The 21,811-nt window shown below is 36.3% G+C and overlaps 1 protein-coding gene across 1 annotated transcript in view; it reads right to left on the bottom strand.

The window, feature by feature from the left end:
• Window positions 1-21,811, bottom strand: part of LOC146004368 (transferrin-like) — a 78,196-nt gene that overhangs the window by 3,268 nt on the left and 53,117 nt on the right. Inside the window, exons 8-14 of the mRNA XM_083143162.1 lie at window positions 19,914-20,098; window positions 14,755-15,001; window positions 10,656-10,801; window positions 8,611-8,787; window positions 5,785-5,919; window positions 5,041-5,150; window positions 95-250 (exon numbers count right to left, since the gene is read on the bottom strand). Of these exons, the coding sequence (XP_082999288.1) occupies window positions 95-250; window positions 5,041-5,150; window positions 5,785-5,919; window positions 8,611-8,787; window positions 10,656-10,801; window positions 14,755-15,001; window positions 19,914-20,098 (1,156 nt within the window). The remainder of the gene's footprint in view (window positions 1-94; window positions 251-5,040; window positions 5,151-5,784; window positions 5,920-8,610; window positions 8,788-10,655; window positions 10,802-14,754; window positions 15,002-19,913; window positions 20,099-21,811) is intronic.

The following is a 21,811-nucleotide window of genomic DNA, read 5'->3' as shown; positions in this document are numbered from 1 at the left end:
TGTGTTTAGTGCACAAGATAGATGAGGATAGTTAGAGTTGATGAAGATGTTATAATATTGCAAAAATATATATTGAGATGCATGGGCAATTTACCTTCAAGAGCAGATTGCTAGTTCCATTGAAAGGGCCTATCAAGTGAAACGTTCTCTTCCTCATGGGTAAATCTTGTCCAAAGACCTCCACAAGCCTCTGCAAAGTCACAATCATTTCCTTCTGCCTCAATTGCTCCAGGTCATGTCTTGACAGAATCTGCAATGAGAAAAACTCCAACATAATGGCATAGCAGAAAATATTCACATTTTCCATGGTAACAACTCATCCTGATAGAACAGTTACGGTTTTGAGGTTTAAACAGCCAAAAATACCATAAGCCTACTGGTATATTGGCATTTGAATTGACAGCCCACTGTTGTCTAGTGTCTACATAAACAGCCCGGACAAAATATTATGCAATCAGCATTTACCGCAAGCCTACACTGTCGGAGCACGTGTCTGCAACGCACCTTCTGTATGCAAACAGAAAGTAGGTGAAAGTCATAGAGGAACGTCAACGTGTTATGAAACCTTGAAAGCAGTGTGCGTCGTTCATTCATAAAGTTAGAAATGGGCTGCAAACGAGACATCACCGACTTGCAAAAGGGGGCAATCATGGCCACAAAGTTGCAGAAATTCCTGCGTTGTTGGGTGTGACAGCATCTATCGTAAGTACAGTGCATAAGCAATGCCGTTTGTCCGGAATGAACATTTCCCGGGATGCAATGCTGGCTGAAAGACGATGCTATCCCCAAGAGATTGTTGCCATGTGAGGTGCATGGCTACCACTAATTACTTCCAAAGCAGGGACCAATTGTTGTCACAGGTCAATGCTCGACCAGGTCTGTCTATTTCCGAGTGCACCCTGCACCGGGAGCTACATCGCATGGAATAATTCAGCCGTATACCCCGGCGACGTCCACGGATCACAGTAGCCCAAAAGCAGACGAGACTCCAATGGGATAAAGCACATCGACACTGGACTCTGGATGACTGGTGACATGTAGTATGGTCAGAAAAATCACACTTCTACTTGTACAGTTTTCGAATAATGCAATTCCTGCGTCACCAGGAGGCCCGGAGAGGCATATCATCCGGACTGTGTCCAGATATCAGTGCAACTCGGGGGTGGCAGTGTGATGTTTTGTGACTAGTGTTGGACCACTGGTACCAATCAACACTCAGATGAAGGCTGTGCACTATATCCCCCATCCTGGATGACCACATCCTCCCTTATGTGTGCTTTCTGCGTCGATAGGGTCTTACCACTGAACCTGTATACCAAGATGACAATTGTACCATGTATCATGCCACACTGGTTCGTGAACATGAAGTTGATGTCCCACACTTCACTTGGCCAGCCAATTCGCCTGACCCTAACATCATCGAAGAAATATGGGATGCTTTGGAATTTGCTGTCAAGAGGAGTGTTGCACGTCTGCGGTCACTAGCAGAATTGATGGCCAGATTAATGGACGAGTGGAACAAAATCACTACAGATGTTATCCAGCCCCATGTTCACAGCATGCCCCATAAGATCCAAACTGTGATCAGGGCACATGGTGATGTAATCAAGTATTAAGTTCAATAAAACCTGATTTCGTTACATTTTGTCCGGGGTGTTTAAGTGCATATATTAATTTCATTATGATAATTTATCATAGCTTGTGTTTCATTTTCCATGAAGAAGATTTCCATAGCTTATGGACAAAAAAAAATAACGTAAAGTCCTTTGAAATTAATTTACAAGTATGTTAAAATCATTAAACTGTCATTGGACATAAACTCCAATGTAACATGGATGATCATTTGAGAATGAATATCTGAGTATTACAAATTGTTATGGTTGCTGTACGAAGTCTAATGTCAAAATATTATTGAACTGACTTCACAAGTCAGCTTGAATAAAGTGGTATATGTTCACTCATTTTGATAGTATCATTACATGTAAAGTATGTAACTACAATTCCTTGAACAACGCACAAATAAAACACATGTAGCACCATAGGAAAAAATAATTGGGATGAAATATCGTGTTTGTATAATAGTAAACAACAGTACCGTACACAAGGGGAGTTGCTGGGGTTTAACCCCCCCCATTTCTTTGGGCTTTTGAAATACTATTTTTTTTAAAAAAATTAAATGGCCAATTCATCCCAGTCAAAGATCTGCGATAATAATAATAACAATTAACATTTTAATGATTATTGCCATGCAGTTCGGAGAAAAGTACTGCATTCCAAACACGCACATCTATAAGAGTGAAGAATGCCTTGATAACAAACACAAATTCTTTCAAATAAAATATTAGGGCACCAATGATTTTCAAGAGAGAAAAAGTTATTTTTGTATCAGCTGCAACAATGAGGAGCAAGAAAGTAGGAAAATACTTGGTTCGTTGTACTAGAGGCTAATGGAGACAAAAGTTAGGCCAACAAGAATACACAGTCAACAGTCCGCCTTCCCATTGTTTACCACATCACGTTTGATTTTCTGAATTCGAACGACAATAAGTGTTATATTTTTTTAAGTAACTCCTCAATTGTCCTCATGATGCTCGGTCAACATATACATTTTCGGAGTTCTCACCGGTACTGGTACCACTCGTATCATAGCTAGAATTCTAACCACTATGCTATCCGTGACTCCTCTTCACAGTAATAGGTAAGCTTAAATTTAAGTTAGCGAGGTGAAGCAGCCACCTCCCCTAAAGCACCTTTCTAAATGGTCAGGATGCAGCAAGGGAGATCTCTAATCCTTAAATCTAAAGGAACTATCTTCTAATTTCAGCTAACCACCATTTGTCATCACAATCAGCCCAAAGAATAGAAAAGTGCAACTTTTTATCATTGTGTTGTCCATTTGGTTACTTGTTTTAAGAGGTTTTAATGTCTACAATACAATTCCGCATCCATACTCATTACTTTCCTACATCGTGCTGCAACGCTAGGGGTCCCGGGCTTGAATCCCGCTAGGCTTGGTTGTTTGTAAATGTCCATTCATCAATTTCATCATTTCATCCCTTCCCCATCTTCGCAAATTAGCCAAGAGGCACAAAACGCGAAGTAAAATAAACTAAATCAATCAATCAATCATTACTTTCCTTCTAAACAAGAGTGTTACGTGCTTTGCACCAAAGTCCATCGACCGCTAGTTTCCCTCGCTCCGAATCAGGCGACAAACACATGTCAACGAACCTTTCTTTGCACTATAATGGGATATCAGTCACTCAGAAGATAGTTTCATCTTGCCGTCAGAAAAACCATTATTGTAGTTGTAAACACAGGGGCTTGAAAAGAACCCAGCAGACCTTCAAGACCTTATTAACTACATCGTAAATTCCAAGAGCATGGAGCGGCACATCCTCAAATTTGTTGTCCCTCGGCTTCAAGAGTAGACAAATAACCATTTTATGGCGCCTGTTCTCTGTCCAGCAATAATATACGACAAGAAATCAAGAAAAGCTGGATTCACAAATGCATCGCTGTTCCTTATCGGTGACCTTTGACTGGTGGCTTGACAAGAATGAACACACAGTTGTCCATTATGAGAATTTCAACTTTGTTACGGCAGAATTTTTATTTTCACAGCAATTATGTTTGTCTTCCTTTTCTGCAGCCCTGGAACTTTTGTTGGTAAGAACAGCGATACAATCCAAATGTGAATTACAATGCACATGCATAGTAGATTTTGAGAACGTTTAGAATGTTGTCTCATTTGGGATGCATCGATATGTCTAAGCAATCGCAAAGGTGAATTTTGCAATTTTTTTGCAAAAAGTCGCATAGTGACTCTTGCAAGAATTGTGAAAATTCCACGCCATCGGAAAGTGCTTCGTGTGGTGACGTTATTGTGAACTTTCTTCCCAGTAACAATGCCAAATACATGCCAAATCATGCCAAATATATTTACATTGCTAGAAATATTAGCTGTGCGAGCCATGTCCACATGCACAAACGAACAATCTTTCTCAAAAATACACGGTTAAATGGATTGACACTCCTGAACATAGCTACATAAGAAGCACACTCCAACTACAGAAGATGTGTTGAATGAACTAATGAAAAAAGTCATCGTTTGGACATTGTGCTGTGATTTCCAACATGTAGTGACAAATATGTACATGTTGTTTAATTTATTTATTGATTTATTAAACTTACTTTTGAACGCAAATATAGACTCAGTGAAATTGACCTACATGTATATGGTGAGTGTGAATTCTACATTGTGCCTCTTCATACTTTTTTATACTGTTTTAATATATTTGCTTGTTGTCATGGATTTCCTTCACACTTAAAATGTTTTACGCATCATATACAAATAACCATTGAGTAGACAATTATTACATAATAAAGTTGACATGCTCCTGGAATTTGTTAAAAATCGAATGACTAGAAAGTAATTTCGTTCTATTGCTTTCATAAGCATATTTATGTAGATCTCTACTACTTAGTAGTAGTAGTAGTAGTAGTGGTATTAGTAGTAACAGCAGCAACATTAGTAGTAGTAAGTAAACTGTAATGAAACACTGGTAATATGAATTTGGTTTATCAGTTTTAGACATAACCCCCCCTGATGAAATCCTGCATATGCGACTGGTAAGCAAACATCAAGTGAATCACATTTGCTGTAAATACTTTAGAAACTCATTTTCATTTGTAACTTAGATTATTTTGAAACATCAACTTTTAATATCTCGAAACATGCAATTTGTCACCTACCATGTTTTCCTCAAAAGCCCTTCATTTAACTAAATAGCTATATTCTTGTGACTCAAATTTACCTTCACACAGTTAGTTTTAATTTCTCGTTCTTCCAGTCATGTATTTTAATGTAGAATACTTCATTTAAGTTTTTATCCAAATGAAACTTCAATAATGTAGAAGGTTTTGATGTTAATTAATTTTGGTACTACATGAAGTATCATGTAGATCCTGGATAAATTCCAGCCTTTCTACTTGGAGAATATTTAGAACTAGCTGCTACATGTAAGTGTTGAGTCTTACCTCTCCCTGTGGAGCAACCAATAAAATACAGTCTTTATTGTCATTGGAAATTGGTGACAGTGTGTCACTTTGGCACAACAACCTGTATCCACTCTGGATATTCTTCCTTCCTGCAACAAAAAGAGAAAAATAATCATAGCATATGAACTGTTTGCAGAAAATATATAGCTTTATATTAATTTGAAATCCTATTCTGATCATTGATAGATGAGAAAGGGAGGCGTTATTTAGTTTTTCTTGGTAGTCAGCCCTCATTTTGTCACATTTTTGACGTTTTTTTTTTTAGGAATACTGGGCCAAAGAAGGGGTTTATAACCTCTCTATATGTTACACCCAATATATGTTATAATCTCTAGATGTTACACCCAATGAATTTAATTACCCCATCTCATCTCAATAACTTTACGTGCTGGGGGAAAACTAAGCATAGATTTGGAATCATGGGGTCAAACCTAGTCTACAGCACATATTAGTTTCTCTGATGATTTTTCGTTGTAGACCAGTGAAACTTATTTGCTGTGTAATTTACCAGTGACGGTTTAGATCCAGCAGAAAAAGTGCAGGGATACAGCTGCGAGCATCCCATCAAAGCCTAGTATTCTGCTTTTTGCTATCTTACAGACAATAAATTCTTGGCAATGTTTACCCAAATGTGGGGTATATATCAAGTGTGACTGCCACTACAAAACATTTTCTCCCCACTCCACCACTCAACATTTTTTTTTCAATGTTACTGGAACTTACCAAGATATTCTCTTACAACCTCAATGTCAGCGATGGCAATGTCTCCAGCATCTTCCTCTAGACACTTGATGGCACCCTCGTCACCAAAGTACTGTTCCAGGTCAGGGGACGGTAAGCATGTTGATGGTTTTGTCACTGAAATAACATAAAATAAAATATGTACCAGGGTTGCTGAAAGTAGGTTCATGACCTGTGTTGCATCATGGGAATTTGGGGGTAAATATAACGGACATTTGATATATACCACATTTATCAGTGTATACGATGCACTTTTTACCTTTAAAAAGTAGGCCTGAAAAACAGGGTGTGTCTTGTACACCCATACTCAGTTTTGATTACCTTCATTTCTGGAAATTTTCTGTCTTCTGAGACGACATCTTTCTTGCTTCTTAGCGATGTGTGACAAAGAAGATAAAAATGTATTCTTTTCTAGTTAGATTAGGTAAGTTATTTATTGAAAGTAAATCTCAATATTACTTTATATTAGAAATACTCTAAATTAATTATAAATTCAATGGTAAAGTTTTCTTCCTCAGAAATGTGTTAAAAAAGAGAGGTGCATCTCATATGCCATTTCATTTCATACGCCAGCAAATACGGTACCTTCACTTCTGGAAATTTTCTCTGTTTTCTGTTCCTTGGTGTGTGAGAGGATTTCAGTCAAGTAGAGTTCATATGGATGGATGCGAATGCACTGTCAATGATGATCACAAAGGTGGTGGTGTGTGAAGATTTAGTTTCTCATTTGAAGAGATGTCAGTTAACTCTTCAATTAACTCTGGAGATGAATGTCTGGGTTTTTACGAAGAAGATTAAAATGTACTCTTTCCTAGTTACATTACGTAAGATATTTGTTGAAAGTAGACCTACGTAGATAAGGTAAGGTAAAGGTGCCCCTGTACGTGTGCACACACATGAAAGCATATGGGGTGATGTGGAGGTATAGAGCTCCACATATTCTCCCTCTAGAGTTGCCCCCAGGTACCCATTTACGAGGCTGGGTAGGCCTCAGAACCATGCAGAAACAGGGAGATGACTGGCAAAATTCCTAGTCCAGTCACCTACCTCGGAATTCGAACCCAGATCTTCCGCATGGTAGCCAGATGCTCTACCAACTGAGCTACCTGCATATTACTTTACATTGGAAATACTGTAAATAAATTATAATATTCTTTGATAAAGCTATCAAATACAGCAAGTAATAAACGTTTTTTAAAAATTGAATTTTATAGTGTATCAACCACTTCCATTATCTTCATAATTAGTCAGGTGATTGATAGATTGATTGTTAATTGAGTTTGGTTATTTAACATAAAAAACAAAAGACGCACGCCAAGCAACAGTACAGCAAGTTCCAATGAGGATGGTGGCAGTGGCCACTGAAATTAATAGAGCAAAGAAGAAAAAACAGTTTCACGGATAAAGTGAGTACTATTTTCTCCATATTCATAATTTTTCTATATGTAAAAAGTGCAGTATTTGAAAAAATCCCATTGAAAGAAGGGAGGAGTGATTCCAATAACTTCTCTTGAAGTATTAGGCTATTATGTAAAGTATATGTACAGACACATTCTCAAGTGCCAAAAATTAGCAACCAGAGGGGACAGTATGCCTCATCTTCCTTCAAATACCACTTTGTCTGTAAGTTAGTCACAAAAAAGGAGATGACGGTTACAAATATCCAACTGTGCCTTGGCCTGAATTTGAACCTAGGACAGCTTGCTTTGCTTTATAGGAGGTTTGGGTTCAATTCTCAAGGAGTTAATATTTGTGTGTCCTTTCATTGTTTCATTAACCAAATGAAGGCTAGTAGGTTCTAGTTGTTTCAATTTTTGAAATGGATCCAATTCGATAGCAACAGTAATTTCGTAATCCTTAGTATATCTGAAAGGTAACCTTCCATTCTGGCAGAGCACATTTTTGGTACACATATTTAATGTATGAATTGAATTTGACAGTGCACATTTTTCAAACTTTGAAGCATTTCTGTAAATCATTTCTGAGCACTGCCATTTTCAAAGAGGGAACATGAATTTTCAAAGCTCAGTAGAGCCATTCCTTGATGAATAGTTCATAGTGTGATATTCCCATACAAAGAAACCAATCATAGGTGGATTTTAAAGACCTTTTAAAGTGAAAAGGTTCATCATGTAACAATAAGACACAAAACTAAGATTTTAGAAATGGAACATTCCATTGTCATTGGTAGGACACACAAAATACATTTTTTATATTAAATTAACTATTCTGCTCATAAGCAACATTTTTCTTACAGTTTCTGTGCAATGAAATATGAAACTCAACACTGTTGATTAAACATAAATACCCTTAAAATGCTGTCCCAGATTTGTAGCTACAAGTGTACAGTTTTGTGTCGAGTGTGGGACAGATGAAACACTGCCTCTTCACTTAATAAGAAATTTATTTTGATTTCTGTGAATTGTCAAATGATGAAAAATAAATTATTTTAGACAAAGAGTTGAATATTCTGGTGGAGTTGGGGGAAAATGTAACAGTTAAAGGAGAAACTAATTGTTTTTTGTTGTCATGGGTGGGACACAATACAAAACACAAGTTAATCAGAAACTTAAAAATAAACAAACAATATTTAAAATACTTTCTATGTTCTAACTTACTTATGTGTATCCAAATGACAATTTTATATTGTTCACTCACAAGATAGGATAAAGTTTCAACATTGCATTTAATTCTAAAAATTGAGGTTCAGCGGCACTCTCACATGGAATGCGCCAAATGATAACTTCTCCAGAAACAAGTTCTGGGATGTTGAAAAATCCAATTCAGACTTTTATACTTGTAACTTACCTGCATTATTACTTCCTTTGCACAGAGAGCAGAGATTTTGGGGATTTTGGTTATTGGAGAAGCTTCCAGACCCTGGTGCACATGCTTCTTTGAGCAGCTTGCTTACCGCCAGGCTGTATGGGCACTCGTCAGGCAGGATGCTTCGGTTCTTAGTGTGCTGGATGAATGATGCCCAACCTGCGAAGATATGACAATTGGTATGATTTTCTATTTATTAGGGGTGAGCTGATACCAATACCGATTCTTGAAAATTGTAATAATTAAAAGTTGTTCAAAATATTGATTATTACTTGTTTGTAACTATTCCAGTCCGATTATATGCACCAATTTACCAAGATTTTTGCTTTAAAATATTCGAGAATTACATCAGAATATTAAAGTACATGTTATGTTATCACATAAATTAAGTTTTTCACACAAAACTGGTGTAGAATAAAATGAAACTTCAAATTTTGCATAATTTTCAAGAAACTTTCACTCCACCAAAGTTTCAAGTGGCATTTTTGCAGACATTGTGAAAGAGAAAAATGCCGGAAAATTATCGGCCAGTGTCAGTAAATAAATTCCAACCTACACTTTCTGATCAGCATTAGTATCAGCTCAACCCTACAATTTATATTCTTAGGCAGATTTCACACCAAAGTGACAAGCAACTAGCGACAAGAGACAAGTAGCAAGGGCCACCTCACCACAAGCTTCACACACTTGACAAGCAGATCGAGAAAGCACGTTGCACACTAGAGAAAAGTCTAGATCTTGGTGATTTTCAAATAACAGGTAACATGTGCAAGATATCATGCTACCTGGCTGAAGTTGAATTTGTTTCTTGAGGGTAATTTTCAAGTAACATACCACTCAGATATAAGGTGACATACCATGATCCACTTTGTCACTTCAGTATGAAATCTCCATTAATTTGACTATAACAAAAGATAAGGGTAATTAGTTCTAAAGCAGTAATTTATCCATAATTTTCAGTCACATGATGTATTATTTATGGGGGACTGTGAAGATAAATTTAGCACCAAAATGACTAACAAAAATAATAACAGCAGCACTTTTGCAGATATTTAGGGTGCTTGCTGGGAGAATGTATATCTTACTTCATCCAACTATATATTTCTTTATTCATTCTTTCCTTAATTAGCTAAAACTAAAGAGGAGTCATGCAATGTAAAATACCTGAAGTACAGAAAAATAAAGTCAAGTTTAAGTATGAAAATGCAAGAATAACTATACTACATAGCACTTGAGCTTGTGTCAAGCTTACCACAGCTTGCATATGGTTTATCAAAGTTAGCTTGAAATAGCATGCTTGCTAATATCTCACTTACAAGCATCACTTGACAAGCTTGTGATGCATGGCAACTAGTGTGTTTGATTCAAGATTTCTTCAAGCTGATAACATGCATAAACAAGTTTAGCAAGCTTGTTCACTTGATGCAACAAGCATGTTTAAACTTTCTGAAGTAAGCTTAATATCCACGTATTTTTTATAAAAAGTGCATATCATACCACTGTAATGCAATGCAATGTCATGTTTGTAATACAGTATCAAACAAAATAACAATTTATTGATCTATGTTTCATATCAGTTCATAGATAATCAGTGAGATAGAAATGCCAAAATGCATTTATTCTGTCTACTTTGGTTTCATAATATTTGTTTCTTGAAGTTTCGCACAAGTTAGTTCAATATGACACAGCTTTTAAAGTACACAGTTTTGTGCTTTATTAATAGGAAGATTTCATGCAGCATCACAATGCACACAGCAGCCACGTTTGAGGCCAATTTTATTTGTATTTTACAAGGAAATATCCATCACGTATCGTTCATTACAACTGCATCAACTGCACGTTTGTTTTAAATCACGAATGTCTGTGATAGTATCTCCCACCTGCACACTTGAATAATGTATGCTTACTATAAGTGGCTTCATGGCTGCTCGAAGCCATAATGCAACAGCTTGTAATGTAGATGAAACAGAACTATTTAACACATGCTTGAAATAGGATACAAAAATAAATATAAACTTAAATGTTACCTAGGCCACCATACATGGGGAAACAAGCTTTTGCATTACTCAGGTCCGAGAAGGTTTTCAAGTTGCCGTTTTCTTTCACCACTGCAGCAGGCTTGTACAACTTAGGTCCTTGGTAGAATATGGGTGACAGGTTGGAGGCGGAGGTGCTGCAATATAAGCAAACACAAGGATGAATTATAATTTTGAATAAAGATTAAAGATTTGTCAAGAAAAAAAAAACATATTGTAATCTGTATTTTCTATTGGTCTATTGGTTCCAATTGAAATTTGAATTGGTTTCAATTGGAATGAATCAGATTCTATCGGTTTCAATTGGAATGAATCAGATTCTATCAGAATGTATTGGTTTCAATCGGAATCTCAACTGAAACCAATTGGAAAATCAATACAATTTCCAATTGATGAATTGTATCTAATTGTAAGTTTGTATATATTGTAGAATCAATATGTTATCAATTCATTTATTGACTCAAAGCACAGGTACTTTGATTCTGACACCACATTTCCTATGATTTTGAAGTTCTTTGGATAAACAGCACAATTGAACTGAATTTGTTCTGAATTCTAATGCATACTACTGAAGTCAGATTTATATTAGCAAATACCTAACAAGAACTCTTTCTTAAGAACCAACACAATCTTAAAGGAGCTAGGAGTTGGAATAAATGTTCATATTACTTCTTGTTTTTTGTAATACGAAATTTCCATGGTTAATCTTATGTGTATGTAATGCAATTGGAAAAATGAGCAATCTTTTGATCAACTAAGTCAACTTCGACAGTGTTATGTTTGTTTATCGCTTTTTCAAGTGTTGTGGGTCAGATCCTTTGTTTAACCTAATTTGTTGCTGTTTTCGCAAGTATAAAGGAAGAACAACATGTCAATTTATGACTGAAGCAGCATATTTTTTGATTGTCTATAAGTGTGTTAAACACAATGAAGCTACAGAGTTAAATACATGTTCATATATTTGAAAAAGTTTTGTATGTGAAAGTTTTTGTAAGTTACAAATTCCATATGCTTTACCAGATTTATTTTAGTTGATTTATATAATTTCTCCATTGCATTTACAGTTGTATAGATAAGAATTTTTCATAAGCAATATCTTGAAAACAATAAAATATTTTCCAATAGATTGATTGATTGATTTGGTGTTTTGAGTCCACTTTATGCACAGTAAGGCTAATTGGGACTGGACCTACAGTTTAAAGTGGAATCCGAACCACTATGTGCCACTGCAGGGTATCGAACCCGGGACCCCTTGATTACAAGGCGACGATGCTACCACTGTGCCATCGGGGAGGTCCAACTTTCCAATAGAACAATCGGTTCTGATGAAGTGTCTAAAAACTCATATTGGCTATCGGAACCAATTGGAAAAATTTCCAGCTCGGTAATTGCATTTCAGATATCATAAACACCCATATTCATGATGTCAGAGGTGAATTGGAAGGTAGATTTATGTATATACACACACACACACACACACTACTGGAATTCATATATTCAGGAATGTAGGCTGATAGCACATGGTGTACAACACTAACAAATTTACAAAGTTGTGTTTTTGGTAGAAGCATTGTAGAGGTACAGTCATGAGGATTAGCCTGTCCTCCTCTCTTACACTAAATTATGTATGTTCTCGAAGAATAAAAATGATGTTCTGCTGTAATGTTGTACAGGAATGAAAAAGTATTATCTACAAGACTTTCTGATGCTTTGTATTTTTATGAGTAGGATACAGATAAAACTTTTGAATCAAATGTAGATAAATTTAGCAGCAGTAACATTTTGCTCAAAGCTTGGTAACTTAAAAGAAAAAATGGTATAACCAAAATTTGTTATTAAATTGCTCCTAAAAGTAACTCTTTAAAAGTAGCAGCAAAACTTTGTAAAAAGTGACTTTGTTTGGAGGACAGGCAATATTGAAACAAGGCCTCAGAGAGAAAAAGATGGTTAAGATAAGTTGTTCAGGCATGTCATACATGAGAAATCATTATTTGAGGACGTTTTAGTGATTTTTTTAGTGATGATAACAACATATGCCAAAGCACAGTACTGTTCATCATGGAGAACAAAAATAGAAGGTACAGTCACGGACACTTCTACGTTGTAGCGATTCCATTGAAAGTAAATGAGGTCATTACAAGCCAGAAGTGTCTGTGACTGTACAATTTATACCATATTACACTGATGAATAAAAAGTCCCTAGTAACAGGTGTACACTAATATCATTATACACACAAACACAAATGTAAAAAAATATAAGCAATAAAGTCATTTTTAAAAAAATAATTAAAAATGGAAGAAAAAATATAATATACTATTACAACTGTCTGAAGTACTCTGTTATTTATTGACATTCTGAACAAGGAAAAGCAATCCAAAATTGTGGCTCTCTTATAGTGAAGTTTCATTAGTTTCTGATATTTCGTAAATGTGCATCATATAATGCTCGTTTTATTAAGGAACTGCAGCCATAAATATCACAAATAATAATTGTTTTTAAGTTGATTATTGCTCAAGATAGATTTATCATTTGGACATAAACTGCCCCCCCCCCCCCCATTTGGATGTCCATTAGGGGGTGTCTGAGAAGAACTCGTTATGAGTCAATAGTAATAAGAAAGAACTCAACAAAAGAAGATTATGCTGGATTGGAACGTGCAATATCAGGACACTCTTGCAGGTGGGAAGTTGGCAAACTTGGAAGTGGAAACAAGAAGAAATAAAGTAGATATTTTGGAAATATTTGATGTGAGTTATGAACAAAGTGCTGAATTGGTAGAGAGAATTCAAAATGTATTATTTGTATTGTGTATTTGGAAATGGATGATACATCATGACAATACTTCGGTGCATCCAGAGTTCCTTGAACTATGTTAAACATAACATAACTGTTGTATCCAAACACCCCTTTTTGCCTGATTTGGTAGGACTTCTTGTTTGCAAGGCAAAAATCTACACTCAAAGGACATCATTTCCAGACAATAAAAGACATATCAAAAATTCGTTACAAGACTTACAGGCTATTCCGCAGAAGGCATAGCAGAAGGCATTTGAACAGTGGAAGAAAAGCTAGCTAGGAGCCTTGTATTCAAAAAGAAAAGGGAGTACAGCCAATAAGAGTGCACTATATTTGAGGAAAAATGCATCTGCAACAATTAATCAGATTGCATCACATCGGTCTGCATATCCACTGAAGGAAACAGCAAAGCTCTAATCTCTCCCTCATTAAAGAAGGTGGTGTAGGAATTTCTGTGGAAATACATGAATTTTATAGTACATATTTAGCCTATTTCACTCATAACTGCTTATTTCAAGGATAACTGCTTTTGCGTATTTAATATGGGATATGATGAAAAATTTATTGCAGTGGCGTATTCTCCCATGTTATCTGGTTTACCAACAATGACCAAACTTTTCTCATATGCATAAAAATTGCTAGAAATGTTGAAGTTGTCGGACTTCTGTTTTTGTTTTACTTGGATTCCTGCATTCGTGTTTTATTTCTATTATATATAATTAATACCGTATATAATAAATATGCACATAAATAAGAATTGTTGTGGTAAACCAGGTCAAATTTTCAGAATACACCACTAATCTAGGTCTTTATGTCCATCAATTTTAGTGCCTATTTTATATTTTATGTTTCCTTTTTGCCTGCCCATTTTTAGAGTTTCTTGTGTCTTGTAATGATATTCATAAACAGTGCTAGAGGTGGAAATTATTATGTGGAGGAATGTTTTCTTAAATCTTGGGATTAGCAGGGAAGATTCTCCTAGTTCTTAATATGGAGACAATGGGGCAATTTTGGGGATGTTCTGCTTAATGTTCTCTAGCTGTGGGGTTGTGGGGTTGACATCCCCCCATCCTCTCCACTTAGAGCACTGTTCAATCAAGTGCATCATTCTGTAATAAAATTAAAAATAAAGTCTTCTGTACTTTTCTATCTTCTGAAACCAGTTATGAAGAAAGTATTCCATATTGGAATGCATATTTTAGAAGTGAATCAATTGTAATTTTATATATATAAATTGGGGTACACTGAGAGGAAAAGCTACAATCAACAATGTGTAGTAAAAAGTAAACATACTTCCTTGCAATGTATCCAAAGTTTGTGTCGATGCCTATTAAATCTGCATCTCCACTTTTCACCATCCGGAAGCAGTCTTGCTTGTCAGTGCCCTCGATGCACGTGACCCCAGGTGCTATGCCCTGGGTGATGGCTGCATTCTTCAACCACTTACACTTGGTGCTCTCCTCGCTGCTTGAAGTACACCATCTCATCCATTTCCTGTCCACGGAACAAACAAGGGAATCATCGCTGGGAATTTTGCGCCCTACAACACAAAATAACAATTTATTAGGCATAGAACTCCAGTTTATAGGTTTCGTTCAACAGAAATAGAGCTTTTAACCCACTGTTCGTCAACATGTTAGCGCAGCACTAACATTGAAATTTATCTGCCTATATATCTGTTGTAAAATACAAGCTCTTTGAGACTCATCTAGCTGTCTTTGCTTTGTTATGAGTGGGAAAATATAATAGGATAAAGCTTTCTATTTCCTTATTAGGAGCTATGCTATGATTCTGTTAATATGTTGTCAGATGTTAGCTTGATGCTCATGCATCGACCATCTGAGGGACTGTTCTTTTTGATTTGCTTATTTTTTTGTTTTTGTGAATTATATTGGTCTTCTTGTGTTTAAGTGACTTTCTTCATGATGGACAATATTCATGCATTGCTATGGTTAATTGATGATACAGACTATTAAAGTGTAAATGAAGAGCAGTGTGATATTCTTTATTCGGAAGATAGTGATGTGGAGCAGTCTGGCATAAGTGATCATAACAGCAACAGTGAAATATCAGCCATCGAAAATCACAATCAAACTCAAAGAAATGTTCACGGGCTACAGTGCACTGGACATGATGAAACAACAAAGTTAAATATTCACATAACGAACAAAAAATTATATTGAGAACCAAAAAACTTAACAAAACTTGAAAAAAATGAAGTTATTAGTGTTGCATTAACATGTCAACCATTGACGTTACTCCGACATAGTTGACCAATGCCAGGTTAATCATGTACTAATTACAATACAGACAAGTTGTTTATATATTTATGTTATATTAATTATATATTCATGCATATCAAACTTGTGACAAGAGGAAATGTATGGGAGATTCTTTTAGGAATATGTTTTTAATATAGTACAACTAAAAGCATGTAAAAATAGCTATTTTTCCTAAATATTTTAAATCATAAATTAAATCTCAGATCTCTTCTTTCTTGCCTACAGATGGAGTAGGATTGTGTTGTAATGCAAATTTTCTTGAATTTCCAAACAGCTCAAGCAATAAGAATATAACAGGAAAAGTGTCACAGCTCTCATCCAAAGTGAATGAAAAGTAATTTGATATAATTCTGCAGGTGATGGAGAATTTTTTTTTTCACACATTTCAATTTTTTGAAAATCACTATATGGGCCTCAAATTGGATAATTTTAATTCACTTTACATAATTCTTTAGGACCCCACATTGTAGAGGATTTTTTTGAGAAAGTGCTTCCTGATCAATACACATAACAAGACTACTATGGAAAAATATTTTTATTAATTTATTCAATATGTTGGAACACAAATGCATGGTATATTTCAGAACGAAAATAAAATTATATCATTTCAACGTTATTTAATACAATTTCTTACACACACAACATGCTTGCACACAAACACATGTAGAATACATACACATATGTCAATACATGCATACAAACACACACACTCAGAATGAACTCCCTCCAGCATCACTACCTAGCCGCAATCTATCCAAACTAGTCCAATTGTCTGCAAATAATGACAGTGATTATGAGTCAAACCCATCCCTACTTCGAAATGCAAATTCAATAAATTAGAAATGTGGGAACAAACTAGTTACTCAAACCTATTGCACCCTGAAGTATTGCTCCAATTGAGAAGTCCTCCATGTAGATTAAGAAATGAAAATATATTTACTTATTTACATCTTGTTTTAAATGGCAGAGTTAAGGCATAATATATTATACATTACATTAAGCACAAAGTAAATTTAGTCATTTCACATATGTCCACACACACATGTGTGTGAATGTGAAAGAAAAACATAGATAATAGTATGAAGTACAAAACCTCAACCCGACTAAGAGCAAAAATAACTATAAGGCAGAATAGATCAACAAAGTGCAGGAATTTTTGTTATCTTCGGAGTTTTATGACTAATTGTAGATGTAGGAATGAGATGATCACAAGTAGAGAAGCACAGGCAAAAAGTAGATTTTACCAGAAGAAACAATTATTAACTTCCAAGCCAAGAGCATAGGAAAAAGGCTCGTAAAGGCATTTACCTTGAGCAGAGCAATACTAAACATGTACATTGGTTGAAGCTGAGAAGAAAAGACTGCATGCCATCGAAATGTGGTGCTACATGTGAATGTTGAAGGCCAGGAAGTCAAGAGACGTGGAATAACATTTTTGATCAAGTTAACTGCTGCAAGGGCTCGTAGCCAAATGGTTAGTGCTCTTGTCTTTGGTGCGAATGGTTGCAGGTTAAATTGGTGGTGAGAGCCTCCAAAATGTCAGTGTTGACCCAGTATCGTGAAGACAATTGGGGAGCTACTTGACACTATCCACTTTGGACTTTCGGTATCCAATGACAAAGTTGCTCTATGTGACCCGAGCCCTTGGAGGGCTGCTGCACCATACAGTTCAGTTTTAGTGAACTGCAGCAAAATTATAGCATTTGAGCAGAAATTTTCGTAAAAGCTAGATATCTTTGAAGGCTGGTCTGATGTTTTCCAAATTGATTTTTTATGATAATGCATTAACATTGTGCATATTTATATTTTCATTGTCCAGTCTTCATTGTTGAAAAGTAAAACAATATAGACCTATAATGTAGTATATATATTGAAGGTGCCAATTCAGTATTTTGTTATCCCTCCCATTTTGTATTCTTGTCAGACAATATCACTTTGAAACAAGAACCATAAACTTTTTGACACACACACATCCACCCACCCAACCAGTGTGTGTCGGGGACCCACCCCCCACAAAACTTTTTATCCCCGGCAAACAAAATTATCCCCGCCAGTGATGTTTTTATCTCCTCAAAGAAAATGGATTTGAAAGCATAGAGTATACCATTTGTTAACTGCATAACTGAAAAATAATTTGTGTCCAGCACATCTTGCTATGACCCCAGTGGTCCAAATGGCTGAAAAGTATAATTATAACTTATCCAATCAATCAATCAATCATGTTCATTAATGATCCAGTCTTCAAGGATTTCCATGCCGAAAAGCATGCAGCCTTGTGGATTACAGGAGGACCATTCTGCAACTGACCAACCTCACCGAATATGTATTAAAGTGTTCACAAGAAACTTGTGTAGGTATATTAAATGGACATTAAGTTTGAACCTGGCAATGGAAATTTGGATAAGATTTCCGTGTTACTGGTTCGATGGCTCTTTTTGTGTACAAGTTTTGGTTTTCTTAGAATGTAAATACATTGTTTCTAAATTACGTCATAAATGTATTAAGTAATATTTAATGACCTAGATCAGCCCAATGTTCTAAAGTAGCAGGGCAATAGTTTAGTTTACTGACAGGTAACATATATACAAATTTGCATACTTAAAAAATACTACTTCCCAAAAGGAAATCACAAATATGTCACTGAGTGAACCAACGGCCCCCACAAAGGTTTTTTTATAAACAACACTATGTTTTTTTTCTTTAAAAATAAAACAAAACAGGGGATCCCCAGGAAGAAGTCCACATCCACCCACATACACTCAGGGGTATGCACTTATTGCCATGGTGCTTATAAATAAACCAGGACGTCATGTCCTCAGAATTACGGGTTCCCCCGTTTTTGTGTAATGAGCACTTTATTTGTAATTTATTTGATTACTTACATTACATTTGCATCTATTACATTACATATTGCATATTGGTCACTTTCATTCATTGTGTCCATTTTACAGGATTGTATAATTAGGTTACAAGTTCTTCATATTAGTTCTATTTTAAATGTAATTTGGCAGCTTTTGTTCTCTTATATAATAATAATAACCCGTGACTCGAACCCATGCCTTCCCGCAGTCGGAGCCCAATACACAGTTCCTTACAGTGCACTGCACTTTTGTTCTTTTAGTGATAACATTTTGTTCGGATATCCAGAACAATGTTTTCAGTATATTGGTGAAAGTAATGACAAAAGAGAAAAAATAATTAATACAAAGTATATCAAACAGGAAATAAATGTTAGAATATTAAATGAGAAACAATAATAAAAAACAAAGATTAGTAACACATAGACACTATGTGTTGAATTTCAAAATTTCAGAGGCACAGAGAGAACATTGCGGAGGTGGCCGCTACGCCACTGCATGTATGTATGTATGTATATGTGTGTGTGTGTGTGTGCGTGTGTATGTATATACATATACAGGGTGGCGCGGAGCCGACTGACACATTTGAAAGTTGAATATAATACGCATGCGCGATAGTTTGAAGTGGATTGCGGGGAAAATCAGAAGAGGATAGGATGCCATTTCATATGAAGACAGCAACAGTCATACTGAACCGTTGGAGCGTTGAACATCGCGTTTTCTATGTTCGTAGTTATTACGAAACGAAGTCAGTGGTTAAAGTGCTGCGATTGTTCAGAAAACAATTCATTGTTAGCCGACATGGTAACGTACAGTCTCGGAATATCATATTGGCTTTGGTGAAGAAATTTGAAGAAACTGGCAGTGTATTGGATGTGAACCATGGACCTCCAACAACAGTGCGTACGCCCGAGAACTTGCAGAGAGTGAACGTAGTCAACAATGCTCGGCACGCCAGCAGTCTCTGGAAATTCTTGAAAGACCGTGTGTTCAGAAGGCATACTACGACTCTTCAACAACTGAAAGAAGCCATTGTTGAGGAAGTAACGGCTATTGATGAGGAACTACGGTGATAACTTCCAGAGACGTCTGCAACAATGAATTCATGCCAAAGGAGGCCACCTGTCTGATGTAATTTTCAAAAAATGAACTTGTAAGTTGTTAGTAATAAAATTGCATACTTCAGTGTACCATTACAAACGGTTTTCCTTATTCTCCTTCCTTTCTTTCATCATCTATGAGCATATCAAATGTGTCAGTCGGCTCCGCGCCACCCTGTATATACTTTTAATAAATAAATTTTAGAACTCACCTGCATTTTGATTGACATGGAGATAGTCCTCGAGTGACTTTGGATATGATTGATTTATAGAATTTGATTGATTCATAAGATAAAAGTTATCAGGTAGTAAAATGCCATGAAATGCTTCTTTCCAAGCTTCAGAACCGATTTGCGTCCATCCATCTATCATAAAATGCACAGCTCCTGTAGAATTTCTGCAGGAAGAAAGGCGTAAGGAAATCAGTTTGTATAGTTTACATGCAACTACTTCCTAATAAAACTTCTGATTGGATAAATACAGGTTAGCATGATGCCAAAAAAAAGTGTTGCTCCCTGTCCGAACATAAAGCTGCTCGGTGATTATGCCATATTAGGTGACACTTTTTTTTTGGAGAGGTCAGTGTGCGAAGTAATGGGGGGGAGCCAAGCATTCCCCCCACACAAAAAAATGTTGTCCCCGGCAGAATAAAATAAAATAATCGCTGCCAGCGATGTTTTTATCCCCGCCAAAGAAAATTGAATTGAAAACATACAATATACAATTTCTTAACTGCAGAACAAAAACTGGAATATTATTGGGGAAAACACAGTGACGTGCACTGAGGAGTAGCTAGTCTAACAGAGATGATTCAATCAATCTCACATCTCTATAATTATTTTCAAATCACAATATTTATTTTCTTGTTGAAGCCACAGTTGACATACAACACTTCTTTTTTGACGCGCTTCTCGTCCCTCGGTGCTATCAGCAGGCAAGGCTGGAAGGAGCTACTTTTTCCTCTGCCTAACCAGTTCCAGGTAGAGACAGCCGCCAGAAGGGAAAGATAATGTTTTTCCCTCTACCTCCATTGCCCCCTACGCCCTCGCTGCAATGGTTGAAAGGTCGTGGTTTATGGTACCTCAGTCTATCTCCTATAGGAACAGATAGGGGATTGGTTTCCCCTCGATTCTTTTGTAAATGTTCTAACAAACTCAGGGGGAAAATTTTTGCAGTACTTATATACTCTGTATTTACACCACAACTTTTTGCACATTGTATAATATGGGATGTAGATTTATTTATATATGAAACGGGAAGTATCATGTGCAGACAAAAATGCTTGGAAATATTAGGATTCTTTTTGAATATGGAAGATATAATTATTAAATAACAAATATTTGCTCACACTCTTTCTCGCTCTTGTTTTAGTAGAGTTTTATGTAAATATATCAATCTCTTGGCCTCCAATAAAAAAAAATAGGTAAGCTAAACAGTCAGAGAAAGTGCATTCTTATTTTGGTTTTAAGCCCAATCTATGCACAGGAAGGTTAATCGGGACTGGACCTACAGTTATATCCAGGGTGTCTCCTAAGTTCGTTTACAACGCTTGGGAGGTGATTGTACGAGTGAAAATAAGGTGGAAAGTTCATGTAACGAAATTCCGGAAACGGCTTTGTTGCCGAGTTATTGACGTTTGAAAACGTGGGAAAATGATTTCCCGAAGTGAATAATGGCAAAACGGGTGGAGAGAAGTCGTCGGTGTTGGGCAGTCCACTAAGAAATTGGGTACGCTCTTGTCAAAAAATCACGCGTCAATGTTGTGCAATGTCGGCGCAAGGGATTCCCCAAAGGACGCGTACGAAGATGTTGACGGGAGTGGGGTGGGTGTGCATCCTGCGTGAGCTGGTATTGACGAAAATTGGCATGTGTTGAATGGCACCAAAAACCAAAGAAAATTTCCTGAGCGAAGGGCACCATGACGTAAAAACGAAAAAAATGAACTGTCATACTATGGTCATAGGTTGCATACCCTGAAGGGCACACAGTATGCTTCATGGAGATGTGAAGGGAACCTCATCACAGACGGGTTTCAAAGTGTCCACCTTGTACTTCCAAGCAGAGGTGACAACGGCGAATCAAGGATTGTCTAGTGCGACCCAACAACCCC

Source organism: Lepisma saccharinum, chromosome 21 (genome assembly GCF_977018435.1).
Source record: "Lepisma saccharinum chromosome 21, izLepSacc3.1, whole genome shotgun sequence".
In the NCBI taxonomy this organism is placed as follows: Eukaryota; Metazoa; Arthropoda; class Insecta; order Zygentoma; family Lepismatidae; genus Lepisma; species Lepisma saccharinum.
Note: the sequence above shows the minus strand (reverse complement) of the source record. Positions and strands in the feature narration are given on the sequence as shown.